A 23,699-nucleotide genomic window follows, 5' to 3' on the forward strand; every position below is an offset into this window, starting at 1 on the left:
GCTCTTTTTTGATGTTCTTATGGTAGGTGCTGTAGGAATTCCTGCATTTCATCCCAGTGTGGCCTGTCATATCTCACTAGTAAGGCTTGTGAATTGGAAATGTGCCATTGGTTAGTTGCCTGTGTAGCTACCCTCTTACCAGCAGCATCAAACTTTCTGCTCTTTTTGTCAGGGGGAGGGGTATCCCCTGAAGATTGGCTATTGGCCCTTTTCCTAGCAGCACTGACAACAATAGAGTCTGGTGGTACCTGTTGTGTGATATAACCTGAGTCTGTTGGTGTAGGCTTGTATTTTTTGTCTATTCGTGGTGTTAAAATTCTAGCTTCAACAGGTTCTTTAAATATGTCGTCTGCATGTCTGAGCATGCCAGGCAACATTGGCAAGCACTGGTATTGTAAGTGGGTGGAGGACAATTTGTTGAAAAGAAAATCCCCCTCCAAAGGCTCAGCATGCATTTGTACCCCATGGTACGCTGCTGCTCTTGAAAAGACCTGTGAATATGCTATGCCATCCTCTGGTGGTGAAGGTTTGGAAGGACAGAGGTCTAGGTCATTTAGTGGTATAGGATCATGATCATACAAATCCCAGGGGCCAACTGTATCACCATGCAAATATGTATGGGAGTGTGTTGGTGAAGGCAACGGTGGGGGGGGAAGCAGGTGGTAGTGAGAAAGATAGTTGTGGCGAATGTGGTGGAGAAATTGATAAAGGTAATGGTTTCTCTTTCCTTTTAAAGATGTTTCTGGTGGTGGAGCAGTGTCAAGATTTTCTTGAAACGCCAACTTTCTTTTGGTTTTTGGAGGAGGTGAAGCAATGACCCTCCCAGTCTCCTTTTGGATATGTATCGTGTTTGTTTGGCGTCCATGATTTCAAGGATAGGCTGAATATCTGATTCTTCAGAAATATATCCTAATGTTGCAGTTAGTTTAGAGGACTGATCATTGAATGTCTTTCAGCTGTGCTTTAATTGGCTTGAAAGTCCTTGTTCCTCTGTATAAAAAGATTTCTTCAGCTCCGAACTGGATAACTTTTTCGGTCCCGAAGATACAACCTGTGGTTTCGGCTCCGAAGCTGGACGTTGAACTTTCGACTCCGAAGAGTGTGGACTTCGGCTTGGATGTGGAGCTTTTAATAGATTTACTCGACTCCGGCATCGAAACGGGTGTGGCCTTTTTTGGCGCCCAAACCGAAGGTCGGTCGCCGACGATTTTCTTTTGGGCGGAACCATGGGTCTGTGGCAATGGTGCACCCGAGGCCTTAACAGGTCATTTGGAAGTGGGCGTAGGGCAGTTGTACTCACATGCTGAGCCACAGTGATCGCTTGGCTGTCTTCGTCCGAGTCTGCTTCAGAGTCTGTGTCCTGGATCGAACCTGCCGTCTGGGCATGTTCTTCTTCTACGGTGTCAGTGTACTCTGTATGTATCGATGCCATTTCGAGTCTCCTCCCTCTCCGGTCACGCAGTGCCTTTTTCAACCGGAATGACTGACAAGCTTCACAGTCTTCTTCTCGATGCTTGGGAGAGAGACAGAGATTACATACCAAGTGTTGCTCTGTATACGAGAATTTTGTGTGGCATCGAGGACAGAATCGGAATGGAGTCTGATCCATCAGGCTCCCTCATGGTGCGCCCAAAAGGGTGTTTTCTGGTTTCCAACAGTACTATTGGCTCAATTACAGATGGACACGCAATCAAAACAATACTGATGGTGAAACAGTTATTCTAAAGTTTCCAAATCGAAAGTCTCGGAGCGAGAGGAAACACGCCCGAAGCAGACAGTGGAAAGAAAATCTAACAAAGGAGTTGATGCCCATGCGCACTATCACCGAAGGGAGGAGTCATTTGATCTCCTGACTCGAAAAAAGACTTCTTCGAAGAAAAACAATTTGTAACACTCCGGGCCCAACACTAGATGGCTGGAATATGCACAGCATGTGTATCTGCAGCTACACATGCCACCGAATATATATGTGTATGTGTATATATATATATATATATATTCGCCACCAGTTGTATTGCAGTTGCAGCTTTTGTTTTCAAAGCAATGCACATATTTCAACTGACGTGTTTTAACTGTAGCTTTTAGACAGCAATAACAAAGTCACGTAACTCTTGTGATTAGGTTTCTGCTACAAAGGGATCAGACTTTTGTCTAGTGGCAGTTTTGATGCTATAAAGTAGCGCAGAAGGCTTATATGCCTACTGTAAAGATCAAATCTGTATTTTATGTAAATAGCTGAGTGGATTAGTAAACCCAGCCATTATTTGAGCTATAATGCAAATGAAATGCATGTGCGAGGGGGGCTATGGAGAGATGAAGGGCACTTGTGCTTGGTGGTACTGAGGGAATCCGAGGAGGAGGTCACAGAAGTGGGAGCACCAATGATGATTGTTGTACTGGGCACCAGAAGCGCTAAAGACTGACCATTGGTGTGTGACAAAGTGAAGTAATAGTGTGTCATTTTTGTTTTTTTGAGTGTCTAGAAAGCACGTGCTGATTGAGGGAAGAAGCAAAGGTAAGGTGACTGACCTTTACTGCTGCACGCATCACACACACACCCACCAGAAACTTTGTGACTGTCTACATAGGCTAGTGTTTTAGAGTGAGAGTTTAGCAAGTAGCAGAGATGGCGTCTGGTTGGATGACTGCCGCTCAAGCTCGAACTCAGGTTTTAAAGGACAGCTCTGACGTAGGATCAAAGACTGAGACAGCAGATACTGATGACAGCATCTGAGGGATAGGACAATGGCGCAGACTCAGGCAGTGATTTTTCAGACAACTCCTCTTCAAAGTGATTATGAGGGAGGTGATGAGGACAGTCCTGCTGTCCCTTCGCAAGTACACTCTGTGCAGCGGGACAGTAGCGGGTTAGCCCAACCCACAGAGCAGGTGCACGTGGCGGCAAGCACAGAGAGAGTTCTATCTTGGGAGCTCCCCAATTTAGTTCAGTCACAAATTCCACTGCCCAAATCGTACTGTGGAGACATCAAAATTATCTATCACAAAACAACTAGGTTTTGAAAGGCAGGCACCTGCGTTTTTAGTCCTAGGCTTGGCGGCCATATAGGGAAACCTACCGAACCCAGACATTTCTGGAAACTAGACACCAGGGGGAGTGAAATGTTGAATAAAAACTCAATTTTTTCTTGCATTTCTGTCACACAAACTACAGGAATATGCAGGGATCACAAAATTCCTACCACCAAGTGTTTCCCCACCTGTCCTGATAAAAACGTTATCCAACTTGAGTGCTTGTACCTTGTGCCTGTGTCAGGAATGGATCACCCTTGGTTCAACACTTGCCCTCATGTAAGGACTAACACTGACGTTGTGTGATCCATTCCGGACACGGGCAGTAGGCCTACCCACACAAGTGAGGTACCATTTTTTTTTTATCAGGAGACTTGGGGGAATGCTGGGTGGAAGGAAATTTGTGGCTCCTCTCAGAACTTTTTGTCACCGAAATATGAGAAAAAGTTAGTTTTTTTGCCAAATGTTGAGGTTTGCACAGGATTCTACGTAACAGACCTGGTGAGAGCGCCACAAGTTACCCCATCCTGGGTTCTCCCAGGTGTCTAGTTTTCAAAAATGCACAGGTTTGGCAGATTATCTTAGGTACCGGCTGAGCCAGAGACCCAAAATCTACAGCTAGGCACTTTCTAAAAAACACATCCGTTTTCAATGTAAAAATTTGATGTGTCCATGTTGCATTTTGGGGCGTTTCCTGCCGTGGGCACTAGTCCTACCAACACAAGTGAGGTACCATTTTTTATCGGAAGACTTGGGGTAATGCTGGGTAGAAGGAAATTTGTGACTTCTCAGATTCCAGAAATTTCCAACACCAAAATGTGAAACGGATTCTGGGTAACAGAACCTTGTGAGAGCCCCACAGGTCACCCCCTATTCTGAATTCTCCTAGATGTCTAGTTTTCAAAAATGTATATGTTTGCTAGGTTTTCCTAGGTGCCAGCTGAACTAGAGGCCAAAGATCACAGCTACGCACTTTGCAAAAAACACATCAGTTTTCTTTGGGAATATGCAACGTGTCCACGTTGTGTTTTGGGGCATTTCCTGTAGAGGGCACTAGGCCTAACCACACCAGTGAAGCATCATTTTTTTTTCATCAGGAGACTTGTGGGAATGCTGGGTAGAAGGAAATGTGTGGCTCCTCTCAGATTCCAGAACTTTTCAGCACCGATATCTGAGGGAAAAGTGTGTTTTTTGCCAAATTTTGAGGTTTTCAAAGGATTCCGGGTAACAGAACCTGATGAGAGCCCCCAAGTCACCCCTTCCTTGATTCCCCTACGTGTCTAGTTTAAAAAAAAAAAAAAACATGCACAGGTTTGGTAGGTTTCCCTAGGTGCCGGCTGAGCTAGAAGCCAAAATCCACAGCTATGCACTTTCCAAAAAAAACACATCAGATTATAATGTAAAAATGTGATGTTTCCAAGTTGCGTTCCCTGTCGTGGGCAGTAGACCTACCCACACAAGTGAGGTACCATTTTTATCAGGAGACTTGGGGGGAACACAGAATAGAAGAACAAGTGTTATTGCCCATTGTCTTTCTCTACATTTTTCCTTCCAAATGTAAGACAGTGTGTAAAAAAGAAGTCTATTTGAGAAATGTCCTGTAATTCATATACTAGTATGAGGACCCTGGAATTCAGAGATGTGCAAATAACCACGGCTTCTCCATACTTTATCTTGTGCCCATTTTGGAAATACAAAGGTTTCCTTGATACCCATTTTTGACTCTTTATATTTCACCAAATGCTGTATTCCCAGTATACGATAAAAACCCTTTGCAAGGTGCAGCTCATTTATTAGCTCTGGGTACCTAGGGTTTTTGATGAACCTACAAACCCTATATATCCCAGCAACCAGAAGAGTCCAGCAGACATAACGATATATTGCTTTAAACAATCTGCCATAGGTGGAAAAAGTTATAGAAGATAACGTAGACAGAAATGGCTGTTTTTTCACCTCAATTTCAATATTTTTTCATTTTCATTTTAGCTGTTACTTTCTGTAGGAAAACCTTGAAGGATCTACACAATGACCCCTTGCTGAATACAGAATTGTATCTACTTTTCAGAAATGTTTAGCTGCCTGGGATCCAGCATTGGTTTCACACCCATTTCTGTCACTAACTGGAAGGAGGCTGTAAGCTAAAAAAGAAATGTAAAAATGGGGTATGCCCCAATAAAATGTCAGAATTTTGTTGAAAAGTGTGGTGTTCCGATTCAAGTCTGCCTATTCCTGAAAGCTGAGATGATGGTGATTTTAGCACGGCAAAACCCTTTGTTCATGCCATTTTCTGAAGAAAAAAAACTAATAGCTGTGTTTTGGCTAATTTCTTGATTTCCTCCAGGGGAACTAGGACAAGAAAATATTATTATACAGTGGCTAACTGAAGAGCTAGGCTAAAAGAGGGGCCAGGTACTGGTAGCAGGTCTGGCAATCTTCTAGTTTCGGCAAGCAGTCTCAGAGTTAGCCTGAATGACGGAATTCAAGAAGACAACTAGGTTAACCTATAGGTAAGAAAAATCATAATAGAACAGATATATTAGCAAACTGGGGTGGAGGGAGAGGGCGGGGAGCGTAAAGAAAGTTGAGCTCACTGTCTGTTTGAATTCAAGGTAAGTGATGAATAACAATGTATTATTTTGGAACCTATCACCAAAATATATTGGACTAAAGTTTTCTTGTAAAATACAGTCCAGGGATGTGGAATTTTTGAAAAAATGTACTTGTACAAAGGACAAACTTCCACAGTGATCTTCTAGCCCTGTACAGAAATCCACTTGCCCCACCTACTATATAAATCCGCTCAAAGGGCTTGCATCAATGCATTACTACAGCCTCTAAAGTAAACTTGCCTTTCTCAGCATCTTGGCTCACTGCCCTCCATTAGTAAGCAGCCTTGTAACTCCTTTTAGAGCAGCATTTTATCTATCAAGCTGTTTTCTTGGCTGTTTTCTTGACATAGGCGTAAACTACTTACCTTTCTCTCCCCGACTTTTGAGCCAATATCTCTTCTACTGACTCAGAGGATCCATCATACTTTCTTGCTTAATACATATGCTGTTAACATACAGCACTTTCTTTACAGATAGTTCCACCCTACATGAAGAGGAAGAAATACAGGCATACATACACAAACATCCCCACCCCTCTCTCTACAGGTTCCATACCCTCTTTTCCACTATCCGACCAACGGCCGCATGCCCCCATGTCCAGTCTTACCAAAGATTTCATGATTGTCCTCTTCTTCACCCCTCTCGCAATAAGTTTCATTACCCATCCTCCACTCCCACCACAGGCTGTACTTACCTTTCTTTCACCTCGAATACAAAGGCTAACACGCCCCCCCACCCCAAGCGATTGTCAACTGCTACAACTCCCTTGCCTTCCACACTTCCATCACGGACTGCCCACTTTTCCTTACCTAGTAGTACTTGTGCCTATCTAATAGAAGGCCTGTCAGCAGCCCCTTTATCTTAACTAGCCCGCTTTGTTTCATGTCCTCCTGTAGCCCTGCAACCTGCCCCCGCAGTAACACCAGTCTTGGAAGTGTGTTGTAAAGAGCTACGCAGGTCTAGTCAGGGAAATGTATAAACTAATTCATTTGTCCTGGGCTGTGATGACAAGATGATAAAAAAATTTAATGTAAGCCAAAATATCTATTTCAATCGCTCAATGAAGAACACACAGTTGCAAAAAAATTGTAAAGGTGCCACAGTGTTAATTGGGTACAAACTGAGTGCAATAGGAGGGGAAAAAAAACAGGGCAACAGGTTTAGACAACACAAGTTTTAACAGGGGGTGACGTGGCTTAATGGCTACAGCTGCTGACCAAGCAACATGTAGAACCAGGTTCATAGAGAATTATCACTCATCACACACCTACGTGTATTTTGGACACAAAGCCTACTTTGGTGCTCAGCTCTAATGTTTATCCCACAGCATGGGTTTACTGGAGGTGCTCGCTTATGGAATTTAACCGTATGGTCGTCATAACATAATTGAAATAATATTTTGCTAGAATTATGTGACACCAGGCCTGCCTCTCTGTAGCATACCATTTGTTACTTACAATGTCATTGTATCGTATAATTGAAAAATGCTAATAAACATTCAAACAGAAAAAAGTAATGTGGAACTCGTTCAAATTCAGTCCCAGCTCAGCATCCGTTGAATCCCAGCAAATCCCTTGTTGATTAAATAAGTGCAATGTAGTCTGTGTCTGTTTCGAATCACTAGGTTTGTGTAAAACAGATTAAAGAAAACATGACTTGTTCCTGTCACAGACGCTCTAGTCTCATTCTCGAAGATCTAAGGACAAAGCATTAAGCTTTGATGTGAGAAAGAAATACCTATTTAGTGTCTGAATTTTACAGTGGAAAACTGGGAACCTGGGATCAATCCCGGCATCCCTGCTTTACCAAACTGTGTGATAGTAGGCAAATACTTTATTTCACTAAGCCCCCTTCTCTCTACAAAAGCACCTCATGTTTTATTCAATAGTCTATAATGATGCTCTAAGTATAATAGCAATTAAGGCCACGTGTAGGGTACACAAGATTACTGACTTGTATCTGAGTTCACTAACAGCACTGTCATCATGGCGGAGGCAGAATTGTTTCCACAGTGCATGTTTGAAAACCTGTAAATTTAATAAATGTCTCTCAATGAAGTGACATAATTTGACGTACTATGCCGAAAAGCTAAGAAAATACACGTCTTTGAGTTGTGAAGACACCATGTCATATTCTGACATGATGGCTATTGCATGATTGAAGTGCCAAATATTTTCAAGGCCTGGCTCATGCACGGGCTCTTAGAGGCAGAGTCAATGCTTGGCAATTCTGTTCATTTGTTGGCTCGTCTACCTTTAGGAACCAGAGTACAATCAGTATTACCCCCTAGCTCAGCAACACTACAGCTTGGGAAAAACAGTAAAAGTACTCTTAAACATTTGAAAGCAATCCCCACTGATTGCTTTGGTGAGGAATCTTGGTCTTTTTTACACCATGATGATATTTACAGCAAATCTGAACACGCCATCAGAGCCAGCACATGACATCCACTTGTTACATCTTCTTTGGGTTTTCCACTCCCGGCAAGTGACGCCTTTCAGGAGCTCATGCTGCGCAGCTGGCATCCCACACTTGGAAACTCATGCATTCCTGCACAGGGAGAGCCAGTCTGCCCCTGTAACCTACATCACAAGCCCTTCACCATTCCACTTAACAAATAAGGGCAGTCCAGAAAACTGTGAGCAGCTAAGGTGAAGCATTTACTGATAAGCAGTCTACTCACTGTCAGCTCACTGGTATGCCATCCTGGAAGACATTGTGATCATGGGCCTCTTGTGCCTCGTTTCTCTTCAGATTTTCATCATAGATGGGATGCAGCAAGGAGTTCACCTAGATTTGCCACAATATTTCAAACACACAGGTACTTCATACTAATATCATCCCTCCAGGGATTGCGACTGGCTTTGTTTCACTCTCTGGGAGCAGCTTTACAGCATGTATGTTATTTTTAGTGTCTGGGCCCACAACCAATAAAAAGATTGGATCTGAGTTTGCCTTGCTTATCAGTTGTGACTTGTGAGCAGGAGAGTGCTCATAGCTTTCTCCCTGCTTATTATGGTTACCATATTCAACCATGAAAACAAGCACTCCCACAGTTTTCAGTATGCAATTTAAAATAACCGACTTAGTACTTGTATAAGTCGCAGGAGAGCATAGCAGAAAATATGGTTGTCCAGCAGACTATTTAAAGATTAAAAATTCTTGTCTGCAGCAGGATTCATCATGTCGTGGGCACTGTCAATTCCTCACTCCTGAAAAAAGTTATTGAAGAAATTTGTATTAACGGATTATCTTACCCAAGTGGTGAGGCTCTGGGAGTGAGATTCAACTGCTTTGATATCTCGAAAGTTGAGCGTTTCTATAAATACTGAAGAGCTAATGGAAGGCTTTGGCTGCTCTGATGCGGATCCCAAACAAGAAGGGGCACTCTGCAGCAGGAATAATAGGAGACACTAGCAAATAAATCATGCTTCAGAAGGTGTTTTGGGCAGTGCAAACAATCTTTGCACGTGTAATGCAGCTTGCAACTGCCTTTGGCGTGCATACAGGTGTGATATGGGTATAGTGCAAACCACCACTATCAGGGAACGGTTGATGTCGTATGAGTCGAGAACAGGGTAAAGAAGGTCTGGGTTGGATGTGAAACACATGCAATGCAAGAAAGAATCATGAAATAGAATAAAGAAAAGAAAAGAGAATTAATTTCTAAGGTAGCGATAAAGGAAAGACTACAGCAGGGGAGTCAGCAGAGCTCTTCATGTGTAAGGATAAAGGAAGCACTGCTACTCCCCATCTGGATAAGAGCAACAATACTTATCTAGGGTTTACACACAGTACATTCTAAATGTAGGCAAGCTATTTACAAAACGTCAAGACGCTTGTCATGCCTACCATGAAACGCTTGGCCTCCTGCTTCTTAATATTCATGAGGCTGGATTTCTTCCAAGACGTAGAGTCTTGCTTCAGCATTAAGCACCACAGACAGACTTGTAGGGAGTCAGAGACGAAAGCAGCAGGCTTTAAATCCTGACCGCTTCAGGGGAACATCCCTAAATACTGAAAATGTTCTGAATTTGGAAAACAAAAAAGTGAAAAAACTCATGGAGAGCAACTATGGATGAGCATCATGAGGTGTAGAAAAAGGACGTCATACCTGTCCTCTATCCAGCGCAGATATGGAGGCAAAGCCGATTCCCGGGCATTAAAACTACTACAAAGTTTATTAATCCAGTCTGATGCCCAAGGATATTTAAAAAGTGAGGATTCTGTAGTAAACCTATCCGTCAGAAAGTGATACATAATCAAATTATATTGATTTGGACCTCAGCCCTGAAATCTGAACATCTGAGGTACAAGTACTGATGAGAAATGGACCCTGTAGTTATCTCTACTAAGGTGAAATCACAACATCAAGGGATTCATCAACATAATTGTCAATGTTCAGCTCACAGTGATTGCGGTCTACCTTAGCAACTACATGTGGAAGAAGAGACAGGGCCCTAATTTGACAGTTCTTTTGCACTAGTTCACTATTATGCATTAGTCCTTGACCGATGTGCCAATTCTCTTGCCATCTCTATTTGTAGGGAAATTAATTGCAGGGGCCAGATTGATCATACTGTTCATTGCAGTCTTCATCATCACATAGTCCACTGTCAGATTTCCCCTGATATTTTCCTTACTGTTGTGCTGCTTGCCCATATTCATTTTCAGGCAACAGGGTCATGGTTTCCATGGTTGCTGGTGTGAGGAAAAGGTCAATGGATTCCTGAAGTCTCTTAGTAACAGGAAAAAGGTCTTCTGATATATGGGTGGGTCAAATGTCTACTATTAAAATGAGAAAGAAATATATAATTTTTTTACCTACAGGTGGTTGCCAATAGGTAGTTATAGCTAGGACTTAGTTTCCACAGGAAAAGCTTTTTTAGTTTTTCTAATAACTGTGGCACCCTTTAAAGAATTTTCACAAAATATTCAAAACTAGTGTGCCAGTCACTTCGGCTGCTGTCTGTAAAGTTTTGGGGCTGATCTGTCAAGTGGGAGCCGAGAAAAAGGGGGCTCCCAAAACAAGTTTTCTCCATGTAATTAGCCAAAGAGGTTATAGACACCACTACAGTCTGAACCGCTGAATGGAATTCCACCAAAATTGGCAGACAGCTAGATCTTGGTCAAGAAATTGTGTTCTTTCTAATTTGGAGTAAATCTGTTCAGTAGGTTTGGAGTTAATAAACTAAAAAGATGTATGTATATTTAGAGACGTCTATGTGCCGAGCCATCTGCCAACAGCAATGTTGTGACTGGTTGGCCACAACCTGAAAGGAAAGTTTTGGCCACCATTTTGTTCATCAGGACTTGGTTCCCAGTGGGGAAAATAACATTTAAAAGTGATACAAGGGTCAGGGTAGAGGTACCCTGACTGCATGGAACTGATAGAGGGGTCTGTGTGGGACCCTTTATAGGGAAGAAAGTGTCCAAAAACTATTTTTTGTTTGAATGTGCGAGAGGATCCACCTGGATCCTCATGGATTCAGGTAGATCCTCAGATTAAAGACCCCATTTAAAATTTTTTAAAAAACACATACACCCACTCACAAACCCAAACACCTGCTCACAGACCTACAGACCCACTCACACACTGCTCACACAGCCACTCACACACCCACTCACAGAACCACAAAACCACAGAAACGCAGGCACTCACACACGGGTGGAGCCACTCACACACCCACTCACAGACCCACCCAGATAGTCTCACACACATCCAAGTTACAGGGACTTTATAGATGGGAAATAGCATTGAAAAAACATAGAAATTCACTGAAAAAAAACCAAGAGTTACAAGAAGCTTATACTTGGGAAATAACATTTAAAAAACCTTTGAGATTCACTGAAGAAAAAAAAAAAAGGTTACCGGGACGATACAGTAAGGTTCAGATTTTACACACACACACCACCATAGAAATTCAGTAGTTATAATTATCTTAACTATAACTCGCACCTTCGCCATGCACTGCTGATTAAACCACTTTTTGCATCACTCATGACATCATCTATGACATCATTGATAATATCACTGTAACATTTGCTGTCAAACTATTGATGAGCAAACTGTGCATGACAGGGGAGCGAGATATAGTTACCTTAGGGCACAAGTTAAAGTTACTTGAGATGACTATAACTGCTGAATTTCTGTGTTTTTTGTGCGTTAAATCTGAACCTAACTATAAAGTCCCGGAAACTTTTTTTATTTTTTTAAAGTGATATATATTTTATATTACATAGTGGCATCATACTACTTAAACTCTAAATCACAACTCTACCATGCACAGTGTCCTAAAATATCATCTCAATTGAGATGTCATAATTAAGCTGTTATGAAAGCGATGTTTTCACACAGTATAAGTAATGTCATATGAAAGGGTATAATCAGTGCATCGAGAAGGCGTGAGTTATAGTTTATGTAGTATTACAAGTTAGGTGAGAACACTGAACAAAGCTGTGCAACTTATAGTAAGTCCAAGGTGGTGTGTTAAGTTAAAATGTAAGTTACGATTAGCACTGTGTACGTACGTGGGTGTTTTATAGTAATGTGAAGGTGATGTGCAAATTGTAAATTAGTTATAACTTTAGAATTTCTAATGTTTGTGTAGTTTAAGTATGGTTTATATATAAATAAACTTTTCCTAACTATAACTTATCTGTAACCTTTGGTTTGTTCATAGAATACATATACAATGAAAAAGCCAAAGCTAAAGTAACATTATAATTAGGTGAATTTCTCAGTGACAATGTTAATGTTGTGTGGAGCATAATGAATACAGGTAAGCTGTTGCTTGCACACAGAGTTACCCTTGAATACAAACATTTATAACATGTTTAGTATGTCTACACATCTACGGTACATTAGGAACATGTATTTTGTAAACACTTAATCCTGCTAGCTGGACCCAGGCTGTACAAAATTAGGTGCAAAAGTATTATGGTAGTTACCTGCCACTATGCAAGCTATAGAACGAACCAACATACTTACTGGGTGGTGTCATCAGTGATGTCATAAATTATGTCATGAGTGATGTCAGATGAGCAGTCATAAGCAGTGCAAAGTGGGGGAACAAGTTGTAGTTAGTGCGGCTAACTATAACTGCTTAATATGTGTTTTTTTAATTTCAAAACGTAAATGTTGTCACCGAGTAATTCACCCAACTATAACATTGCTTTAAGCTTTGTTTTGTTCTGTGAATATATATATTAATCATAGTTTTGACAGTAAACTGTTCTGCTGTCTAAATAGACTTTTGGGTTAGATTCTGTATTTGGCATTGGTGTCAAAACAGTTTTAAGACTCAGTAGATCTTTTAGAACAGGTTTCTCACAGTGCTCTTTTTCTACAGGATCACAAGGCAATTTCATGGCAACACAGACGTTGAAGAGGTCACTACAAAGCATCCTGAATTCTCTAGTGATGCTTTGAGGGAGGTAATCAGTGTGCTCTGTGTCTAGAATTTTGGAAGTCTTTGGTACCGCCAGGCTTTTGGGGTTGTAAATATATTGCAAATGATGCATACTAAGAGGAATACAGCACTATGCAAATCTGTGATACATGACTGTTGCAGAAGCTGAATTCAAAGAAAATCAACACAAATACATATATTAGGAAGTTCAGACACAGGGCAAGAAACCACTGCAATACATGGTACTTACTTCAAAGGCACAAGCTGTAACCATGAGTGCTTGACTGCAGGTGTCTTTATCAGTTACACCAAAGGAAGATAAATGAAGAGATTTCAGATTTTCAGATTTTAACTCTTCAGAAACATCCACCTGTCCTTCTGCTCCTAGAATATTACCAATGATAAAGTAAAGATAACTCTGTAATCCAGGTAAAAGACTGCAAATGACATTTGTCTACACTTAATACATGAGTAATCATTAAACAATTGTGTAATCAAAACATCTAAATATATCAAACGTATTTTAATTTATTAATTTCATAAATTTCTATCAGTATGTTGAGAATAGGGAACAAAATTGCTGAAGTGGTAACTTCTGTACAAGTCCTAACTGTCCACGCTCTTTTATTAATAATATTGGAACCAACACACATGGGTTCACAGCGACTCACTGCACAGAACTAGAAGAGTGCCAAAACTAGTGTAAGGTGATTAAGACACATGTTTTATCCTCCTTTAGGTCCCTACCTGCTGGTACTTTCCTGCAGTTCCCAAGCACACTACTAGTCAGATGGGCAGTACTTCGATTGTGACAGGTGTGCTGATGCTGGTTGATGGCGTTTACAACAGGCATGCCTAAGATATGACATAAGGCAACTTGCTCCTAATCTTACACTCCAACACCTTGTTTCGCAATATGCCGGAGAATTATAAAACAAGAAAAACTGGAAAATGGCAACAATGATGTTAAAAAGCAATTGTATTAATACATTTCTCAAGTGTCGGTCTAAGTGGTGTGCTTGACCTTGTAGTATAAAATAATTCAAACAAACAAGTTACTTACCTTTGGCAATAGCTTTTCTGGTAAAGACTAAGTGAAGATTCCTCACCTATTGATTTCACTCAGGCGCCAGACTGGATACGGAATATTTTCAAAGAAACTTCCTTGCACGCCTATAGGTGGCATCTTGTGCCTCCACGTCAGCTCTGTCCCCTATGTGACATAGTGTCCACTATATTGAGTTACTAGTTGTACAGGATGTGTGGCTTGCACAAGAAACAGGTCCACAACTATCCCCTCACAGGGAACTAAGCACCTCATTGTAGAACTTGACTATCTCAGGGTAGCGAAGCAGAGCAGTCCAAGGCCTACTCAGGCGAGGTGGTGTGGGTTAGTAATCATCATTCGCTAACACAAAACAATAACACTCAACAAATAACTGTCCAGACAGTGCTTTTTCGTTGAAAAAGGAAAAGTATGCTTATTATTCACAGACTACTAAATACTACACTATAATTTACAAATATATATTAAGGAGGTGGAAATACCTTTGGTAACATTTTGAAATCTCATTTGACCCCTAGTGGGAGACAATCTCTACAATCACAATACCTCCACTTCTACAACAGATAGAACATCTAATTATAAGGGAGTGGCTCTCAATAACACATACCTATTGACTTTGTCAGGAAGTCCCCACACCAGTGTATCAGGCAAGACTACTGGCTTTGTCGGGTCACCATATTGAAAGATAAATAATCACACATTAAAAATCACTATCTTGGCACTGAACCCAGTAACCATGTTTAATTGCATGAATTGTTTTTAATAGAAAAGCTCTGACTATTCATCAGAATCACTTAACATTGTACTTCTAATTAAAGCATTTAAAATCAGCACAACTCTCTGTCTTTCTTCAACATCTTTAGGTCACGTAACATGAAGCCAGAGGACCAACCATTACAGGTCTCAGCAATTCCAGTCTGTAGAACAAAAGTTCCAGCCTTATGAATGCTTGCAACAAAGGCAAACGTCTCCCTCAGGTCATGCGTCCTTTGACGTGGGAGACAGGGTTAATTTTAAAGTTACTATTGAGGGTTAGCTGTGTATCCTACAGCCTCAACATCTGATGGTGGTACCCTTGTTCTCCAGAAGGCACCACAAAGCCAAATTTACCAGCGTTTGAGCCATGCAGGACACTATGAGGTGCTCCCTCAAAGAAGCATTAATATTTGATTAGTGTTGCTGACCTTTCTCATTACTGTGTCATGCGTCTTTTTTTTTCTTTTTAAATCGTAGGGGTGCCCAGTCTCACCTCGATTCATATTTTATTTCGGGCAACACAGGGAACACACTCCCGCCCTGCCCAGCCAGCTCCACACCTGGCCGGCACTGCTTTTTGCCGGTGCAGCAGCCAGCAACTGCATTCTCCTTGCTCCGTCCGTGCTGGAAGTGGTGGATCTTTGACGGCTGCCTCCCTCCCCCCAGACACAGGCATGGGGAAGCAGGGGATGAGGACACTTCCACTGTGGGGGGAAGTTCAGAGTTGCTTCCCCTATCTTTCACCTTACTCTGTCCCTGGGTTGGGGTCCAGGGCCTCCGTCCTTGCCGTGACAGTCTTCGGGTCCCAATGATAAGATCCCTCCTCTCATCGCCAGGCCTGAAGTCCAGGGCTCCATTTCTGAATACGCTGCCCAGGAAATGGAGTACCCAGGCCTAATAGAACACAGAGGATGGGACCCACGCACACATCCTCCTAGGGAATTCAATATTTATAAAGCTTTCGTGAACACCCAGTCAATGGCACACCCTGGGGTTCTCTTGAACATGAGGCAGAGCTTTGCATGCTCAGTTGCTTGAGCCAAGGTCAAAGATTAAATCCTTTCCCTCTGCATACCTCAGGCCCTGATGGGCCAATTTTGATGATCTTTGGCTTCTTCTGGCCCGGTTGAGAGCCCTAAGCCACCTGGAGCTGGCCTCAAAAAGGGTGCACTCTTTGAGAAGCTGGTCTCTCTGGCTCCCTGGGCCAGTTTTTCTCCTTTGATGGGCTTCTGAATTTCTCACCTCCCACTGGGGAAAACAAGTCCAAGTCTTCCCCCAACTGGTCCTCCGGGGAGTGTAAAAGGGCCAGCCTCACTGCATGGGGGGCAGGCTGAGTCCTTAGTCCATCGGGGTGGGGCTTACGCTTCCAGTTGCCCATGATGTTGCCACCATTCAGGGTCTAATCCGGTCTCTCCCTTGTCTATAAGTTTATAGTGTAGGTGGAAAGTTTTAGATGCCAGGCATCCCTGGCCAGTCCTTTGGTGCTACATAACCACACCAACTTTCCTGCCCAGTATGGTGGGACAATCCAGTATGGTGCAGTCAAGTGGTCTATGTGTACAGCTCCTTTGGGGCCTCAGCCTCCTCCCTAGCTGACATCACAGCCAGAGGACTTTTCTATCAAACCTTCAAAAGGGAGTCCCTCCTGTGTTGGCTCCAGATTTCTGGATGTTCTCTTTTCTTCAATGGGCCTGGGCTTTCCCAACCATACTACAGTGTGACCGCTAATAACCAGATGCAGATATTCCTCCTCATCCTTTCCTCCTCAGGAGCGGATCGAAGCACTGATAACTGCTTCTTGTGTGTGGGGGTGACTTTGTTCCCTCTGCTGGGAAGCATAATAATTAACTTGGACTAACAGAGTGACAAAAGGTCTGGATTCGGATCCTGAGCTGAGCCAGAGAAACAGGACTATTCTGGACGATCCACAAGGCATACATGTAGGCTCTTGGAACCTGCATATTCATACTTGCAGTGCATGTTCCGCCACAGTTTGATACATGACTGTACAGTGTCGGCCTAACTGGAGCAAAACTATAATTTAAGGCAGATTTCCCCCTGTGTTTATAATACAGTAATCCAGCAAACCCTACTGATCTATCCGAGTGCCCACTATTATAAGGCCCACCCCCGGGCCAAAAGTTATCCATGTGGAGCCCTTCTGCACCAGGCTACAGCGCACAATTAGTGGTCTGTGCACAATGATAGAGTCCATACAGAGTCTGCACATATGTTCACGCGTAACCAGCCCAGTGCTCTTCACCCCAGCTGCGCCGCAGTGAGTGCCTATCTTAAAAGGCTGACACTCGCAGTAAACAGGCGCAATTATTCTGTGGGTAAGACTCAAAGAATGAGTCTCACCCACACTAAAGGTCTTAAAACTGGGTAATCAAAAAGAGTAAAATCTGAGTGTATTAAATAGGGGGTATCCATTTTTGCTAAAGCTCAGATCTCCAATTTTGGGATCTATTAATGACTGTATGATTTCATTACACAGAACAGAGAAGAGAAGAGGGCAGGCAGGTGAAGAATATTGGGGGTTTGATAGAGGCTCCATCCGAAACAGCCATACTAAAGGTAACTAACTTGTTTTTCTGACTTCTAACCGCAGCTTTCCTTGTGAATAGATATCAAAGAAGTACCTCTCCAGGTGGTGGGTTTGTAGAATGTTTCAGACTAGGAAATCTTGCAGGACAAATCGGGCAAGATGCCTGTCCCACAGGACTGGGCTGTTCAGGCAATGGTGTTTTGTGAATGTGTATAAGGTTGTCCAAGTAGCAGCCTGACGGATGTAGAAGAGGGGCACACTGCACACCAGCACAGAGTAGTAGCAGGCTGTGCTTTGATAAAATAAGTGTGCAAGACTTTCGGGGGCTGCTTCTTTGCTGGTCGATAGCTGACATTTATGTATAATGCAATTCATCAGGAGATGGTTCTCTTTTGCACCCCTCTTTGGGGCCAAAGAAGCCCACAAAAATCTGATCATCTATCCAATGGAATACGGTCTGTTAAATGAAAAAAAACGAAAGCTCCACTTAGGATCAAGACAACAGAGCAGCTCCTCTTCCATGGACGAATGAAGTGTGTGTAGAATGGCAGCAAAGTAATAGATTGGTCTGTGTGAAAGGGCATGACTACCATTGGCAATACTGCCTTTGTTCAGAGGGCCAGTATGCTCAGAAAGGATGTGTGTGAGGCTGGTAGGCGGACAAAGCCTGGAGTTCACTCATTTGTCAAGCAAAGGTGACCGTGATGAGGAGCACTGTCTTTATGGTCAACAGTAGTAGTCAGCAGCTGTCACTGGTTCAAAAGTTGTGCATATCAAGTAGGTGAGAACCAAACTAAGGTCGCACCGCAGTATCATAAAAGATGTTGGAGGGAGCTTGTGGAGCAGCCCTTTGAAGAACAACACAACAGGTGATCTGAAAAGCGATTGCTGATCGTGTAACCGTAGGAAGGCCAAGACAGAAGAAAGATGAGCCTTAACTGTTGCTACTACAATCTAATGTGGTGACCAAGTGAACCTCAGGACCTGGGTAGCAATTAGTACATTCAAACAAAGGTCCTGTCGGTGACAGAAACAAATCTGGAGAACCAATATTTCTTTAGGTAAATTAAAAGCAGAACACAAATTATATATCAAATTAATTGTTGCAACAGCATGGCCTTGCTATGCCAAAGAAAGACTATTTAAAAAAAAAAAAAAAAAAAAAAAAAGACAACTGTGCCTGTAAAGGCTGAATGTCATGGGAGGACACCAGAAAACAAACTTCTCTCAACGTCCTCCAGTACAGTTTTTGTGGAAGGACACCCAAAAACCAGCATGACACTAACTACTTTGGGAGGAAGATCAAAAGCCATCAATTGACACTGTTTCATCTCCACACATGGAGTCGGTTGAAAAGACTTGGATGCAGGACCTGGCCCTGTTGCTGCAACAGGAGGCCCCCTTGAAGGTGCAGCCAAGTTAGAGGACTTAGGCTCATGGCCAGAAGTCACAGGTGTCCCACTCTCCTCGTTCCATCTGGAGCTACCAGTATTATTTTGGCCCAATCTTTCTCAATCTTTTTCAGTATTCTAAGCCAGAGAGTCATAAGTAGAAAGGCAAGAGGAGTCCTAAACCCCAGTCCTGGTGAATGAGTCTCAGTGGGAGAACCGCCTTGAGAACTCCAACACACCTGGACATTGTTTTTTTGTTGCAGCTATGAGATAAAGCTAAGGTTCTCTCCATTTTTGGAAGACACCCTGTGCTGTCTCCAAATGTAGGTGCCATTTGTGATCTGCTAGGCAACGTCAACTGAGCTCATCCGCCACTGCATATAAAGATCCTGCCAGGGGCTCAGTGCTCAGGGAGATGCCCTGAGCGGTCAGCCACTTACATAGATTTACAGCCTCCAGGCACAAGACTCACAACCCCTCACCACTCTTTCTGTTGCAGTTCTTCATGGAAGTTGTGTTGTCTGTGAGAACCTACACCACGTTCCCTGATGGATAAAAGTAAAGCCTTAAGTGGCAAATAAACCACCTGCAACTCCAGCAAGCTGATATGGAGACAGGCCTTTGCCGGAGACCAGAGTCCTGTGATCACCATCACTTCCCGATGAACTCCCCACTTCAGGAACAATGCATCCATCATGAACGTTAGCTCTGGGAGAGGTAGGGCGGGTGGACTGGTCCAACTGCAGTTGAGCAGACACTACTGCAGGTCTTTTGTTGTCACCTCAGACTCCTGGACGGAATCCCCGACACCTCACAAGAGTTTGAAACAACTGTTCTTGCAATTTGAAAGATTAATGGTAAAAGAAATTTCAAAATGGTGGGAAGCACAAACTTTAAAACAATATATCGAAAGAAAGATAATACCTAGAGGTTTACATATTAATCTTTTCCGTTTTGCTGATGATATGACAGCTGAAATGGCTGAAAAATGGCATTCAAAACCACAGAACACTTCCTTTGAATTAACAGAAATGTTGATAGAGTAAGAGGAAGTCACCATTATTAAATTACAAGAAGAGATTACTAACCTCCAAAAAGACTGATTATTTGAAATGTGAGGAGCTGACTAAGAAAAACTATGAGATACTAGAAGGCATTTTGGATACATATCAGGATGAGATGAGAAACTAACATAACGCACTGAACTAGAACGTGACACTCATGACTATCATTCAGGAAGGATATACTCATATGCAAAGAAATAGGGATGGCGTATCCAATAAAGACCAAACTCATGTAAAAGAGATAAGTGGTTCAGAAACCTCTTTGAACAGCACAAACAGTGGAGCCAAAGATATTGAACCCTCTCCCAGCTCTTTTTTTAGAGGAACTGCGTAGAATACAAAAAGCAGAAAGGACAGCAGCGTCACTAGCAAGAAAGGATATGAGGAAGAAAATCCCTCTGGAAGAATTCAAAAGAACAGACGAAACCAACAGAAAATGAATGAGAACAAGGTTACAATGGAAGCAGAGTTGAATTTAGTGTTCAATTAAACAACATATAGTTTAACTGCAGAGCAACTGTTTGTGTTGAGTAAAGGTTTGAATTTTGTTCCTTTTAAAACATAATGACTTTTTCACTTTTAAAACTGATCTACTAAAGTTTGAGTCAAATTCCCCCCCATAGAGAGAAATTAGATTTTGATAATTTCTACTGATCATTATATTGGTGATGTGAAAGACACACAAACGTTACTTTCTGTATGTGAGTCTGATGCAGTGGCACTAGAAAATATATTAACATATCTTGACATAGTTTGTGATGTGCTTATAGACAGTGCCCTGAAGCCATAGTCATTTTTTTCCTAAGTTCAGTAATGGGGATAATATTGATAGTTTTGAGAAATGTGAACTAAGAGATATTACAAGCCTAAAATGAAATCATAAGACTCATAATTTGAATAAGAATAAACGTTTAGCTCTTTCAATTTTGCAATTTATTAAAGAAATTGTCATTCGGAAAGTTGATAAGGGTGGTTCTATAGTTATTAAGAATTACTGTGATTACCATAAGCAGCGGTGTGGAATTTAATAAAATATCCTCTTGCCCAGGAGGCAGACTGATTTATAAATCTACTTGTCCTTCAAAAAAATCCACTTGTCCAGTGCAGTGACAAATTCTGTAAATTATATAAGAACAATGATGATAGCCTCTGATTATGCCAGGGCTCATACCGTACTAAGGTATGAATGCCAGCAATTCCCTTATTTTGCCACCTTTTCGCAAATCTACATACTGGGGTTGGAGTGTAGCGCAAGCAATAGTTCCTGGGCTTGAATGCCCTTTTGAGTCTGAGCAAAACTACTAACTTGCATGTTAAAGGGTCTTTCAATAGCTCTTCTCTAAAGAACTGGGCCCCTAATTACGTCTGGCATTAACCAAGACATTTTGTTTTTATTAAAATCCTATCTCTACAGATCAGGTGGCTTCACTGTGAGTGACAGCATTCTGCTCTTTTACAAGGAGCATATCGGCAGAGAAAGTAATTTTGTTCAGTCCCAGGCTGAAAAACAGTTTTGCTTTTGCCAGCGTTTGTTATAATGTTGAAGACCGGCAGCCCCAACAATAAAGTTTTACAAAAACCAGGTCAAAAGAAGAATGCATTAACAACACTAAAAGACTGGCCACCAATGCCTGAACTATTGTCTTTGCCAATACTTTTTCATGTTTCCATAGGTGTAATGATACTTGTACTATATTTCTGGATGTAAAATACCAGTCGGGCGCACACTGTACTAAGCACAGATTTTTTTGCTGACACGTTTTAAAGCCACGCCCTTAATTACATTGGCCACGCCCCTTTCAGAGACCCTTCAGTTTTTTCATCCCACTCAAATCCCTGCCGGGGAATCATTTCTTGAGCAGTAATAAGTCTACAAAGAATTGATAAAGCACCCAACCCGCTCAGGTGCAGCGTCCTTTACCACAGGGTCGTGCCAACTCCCGACACTACCAGGATGTCACTCCGTCGGCTCAGTGTTTACAATCAGTGCTCATATCAGTTCTGTCTGATACATCTTAGGGTTTCCTCCTGTGCTGTTGCATTATATTATATCATCTCTGTCAATATTTAGGAAGTGGCTGTTAATGGTGTCAATGGCTTTAGAACAATCAGAAATAAACAAGTTGAAAAGGATGGGGGCAAAAATGCACCCCGCTTTACACTCCTAGTGGTGGGGATTTTTCTTGATATGCAGGCACCATCGAATTTAGGTATCAGATTGTAACTGAGTGATGGACTATAGGGGTTTGGATGGGATGGCCCATTTCTTTAGTTTTAACTAGGGGTGGGTAGAATGTTTGATTCCACCAGCAGAATTGGAGAATTTTGTAATTCTGCGTTTCTCTTGTAATGCGAAATTACTAATAAATTCCACCGCTCCCCCAGCGTAATTGATCAGCACTGAACTCTCTTGAGCAGCCCTTGCTGCCTGCGGTCCTCGCCGAGTAACCAGAGGATACATTTTTTGGCAGCTACCAGCACCGGTAGGTTCATCTGGTTATAAGCTCCGTTCTCTTGATGACGGGTGCCCCCAACGGACCGCCACCAATAAGAAAATGGATCAGTCAAAGAAACATACGGGCTCCACAACCAATGAAGACATTGGAATTCCATTTGCTGCACTAGATTTGCTGGGATCCCCCCCCCCCCCCTAAACGCTGCAATCCTAGAGCAGCTTACATACAAGCAGTACTGCCCACTCCAGAGTGACTCCCAGCATATGTTCAATTTGTTTATCTGTATTTTGTGAGTGGTTGTTGTAAGATCCGAAAGTGTTGAAATTAAGGGAAATTACATTTGGGTATGGATGAATGACATGAGACAAAATTTATGATCTCCCAAAAACCCTACTAAGTTCTCACTCATTTATTTCACCTTTAACTCATCCAAAACCCCTCCTGCTACTATGATCTCCCTAACCCTTTCCACAGACTTCCCGCCTATATCCCCCTTTACTCATTCCAAGCCTAAATCCAATTACTATAAACTCCCAATTAACACTTCTGGATTCTTCCCTCCTCTACCCCTCCATTACGCCAGTCAATCCAACTAACAAACTCACATATCCGCGGCGCAAATTAACTCATAATAATACTAAAACTGTACTCATGTTTCCCTATGCTAAACCACCACTAATTCCTTTTGGGTTTCGGAGAAGCGTGCTATTCACCGAAAAGCATTTCGACGCCTCGTCAGGGGTAGTAAGCGCTATATAAATACTATTATAATACAATACTCATGTTGAAACTGGTGAAACTGATTTTCCATTGTGAACATTGTTTTGGAAATAGCATGCAACAACTCGTTTTGCTAAATGATGCTTCAAAGAAATGGTTCCTAATAATCATTTTTGCTTTAAAGACACTGCAAACATTTGCATCTAATAAAGAGCATTCGGGGAGCATTATACTCATAGCCTCATATCGTTAAACTGCGAACGCGTGTACATATTTGTATACTGGAACCACTGTCAGTAATGCAGTCCGAGCTTACAACATTTCCTTAGAGAGCTTACCCTAAGCATAAAGGATTCGCATTAATGAACCATAGATAAAAGTTTGAACAATATCAACAGTCAAGCACAAATACTACCTTCCCTGCATCCAATGGCCTTCCCTGATACATAATGTAGTATTATAAACTGTCAGGCAAAGGATTTGTGCCGCAGGGGATTTGGCCCACATGTCCCAAGGACAAAGTAAACATGAAAACTTGTTGCCCTTGACCCCAAACAAGATGTCCTGGGCACCGGGCTATAGGAATTCCACACCCCTGCATAAGGAAGCAATATGACAGTTATCTGACCTAGCAAGGTATGAATCAT

General features: G+C 42.2%; 1 protein-coding gene across 3 annotated transcripts in view; it reads right to left on the reverse strand.

Annotated features, from left to right (window-relative positions):
- The window catches only part of LOC138250083 (E3 SUMO-protein ligase RanBP2-like), a 580,259-nt gene that overhangs the window by 175,894 nt on the left and 380,666 nt on the right, over positions 1-23,699 (reverse strand). For all 3 annotated transcript variants that reach the window (XM_069204483.1, XM_069204484.1, XM_069204485.1), the window contains exon 23: positions 13,302-13,435. In XM_069204483.1, coding sequence (XP_069060584.1) covers positions 13,302-13,435 — 134 coding nt within the window. The remainder of the gene's footprint in view (positions 1-13,301; positions 13,436-23,699) is intronic.

The sequence above is a fragment of the Pleurodeles waltl genome, chromosome 8 (assembly GCF_031143425.1).
Source record: "Pleurodeles waltl isolate 20211129_DDA chromosome 8, aPleWal1.hap1.20221129, whole genome shotgun sequence".
Classification (NCBI taxonomy): domain Eukaryota; kingdom Metazoa; phylum Chordata; class Amphibia; order Caudata; family Salamandridae; genus Pleurodeles; species Pleurodeles waltl.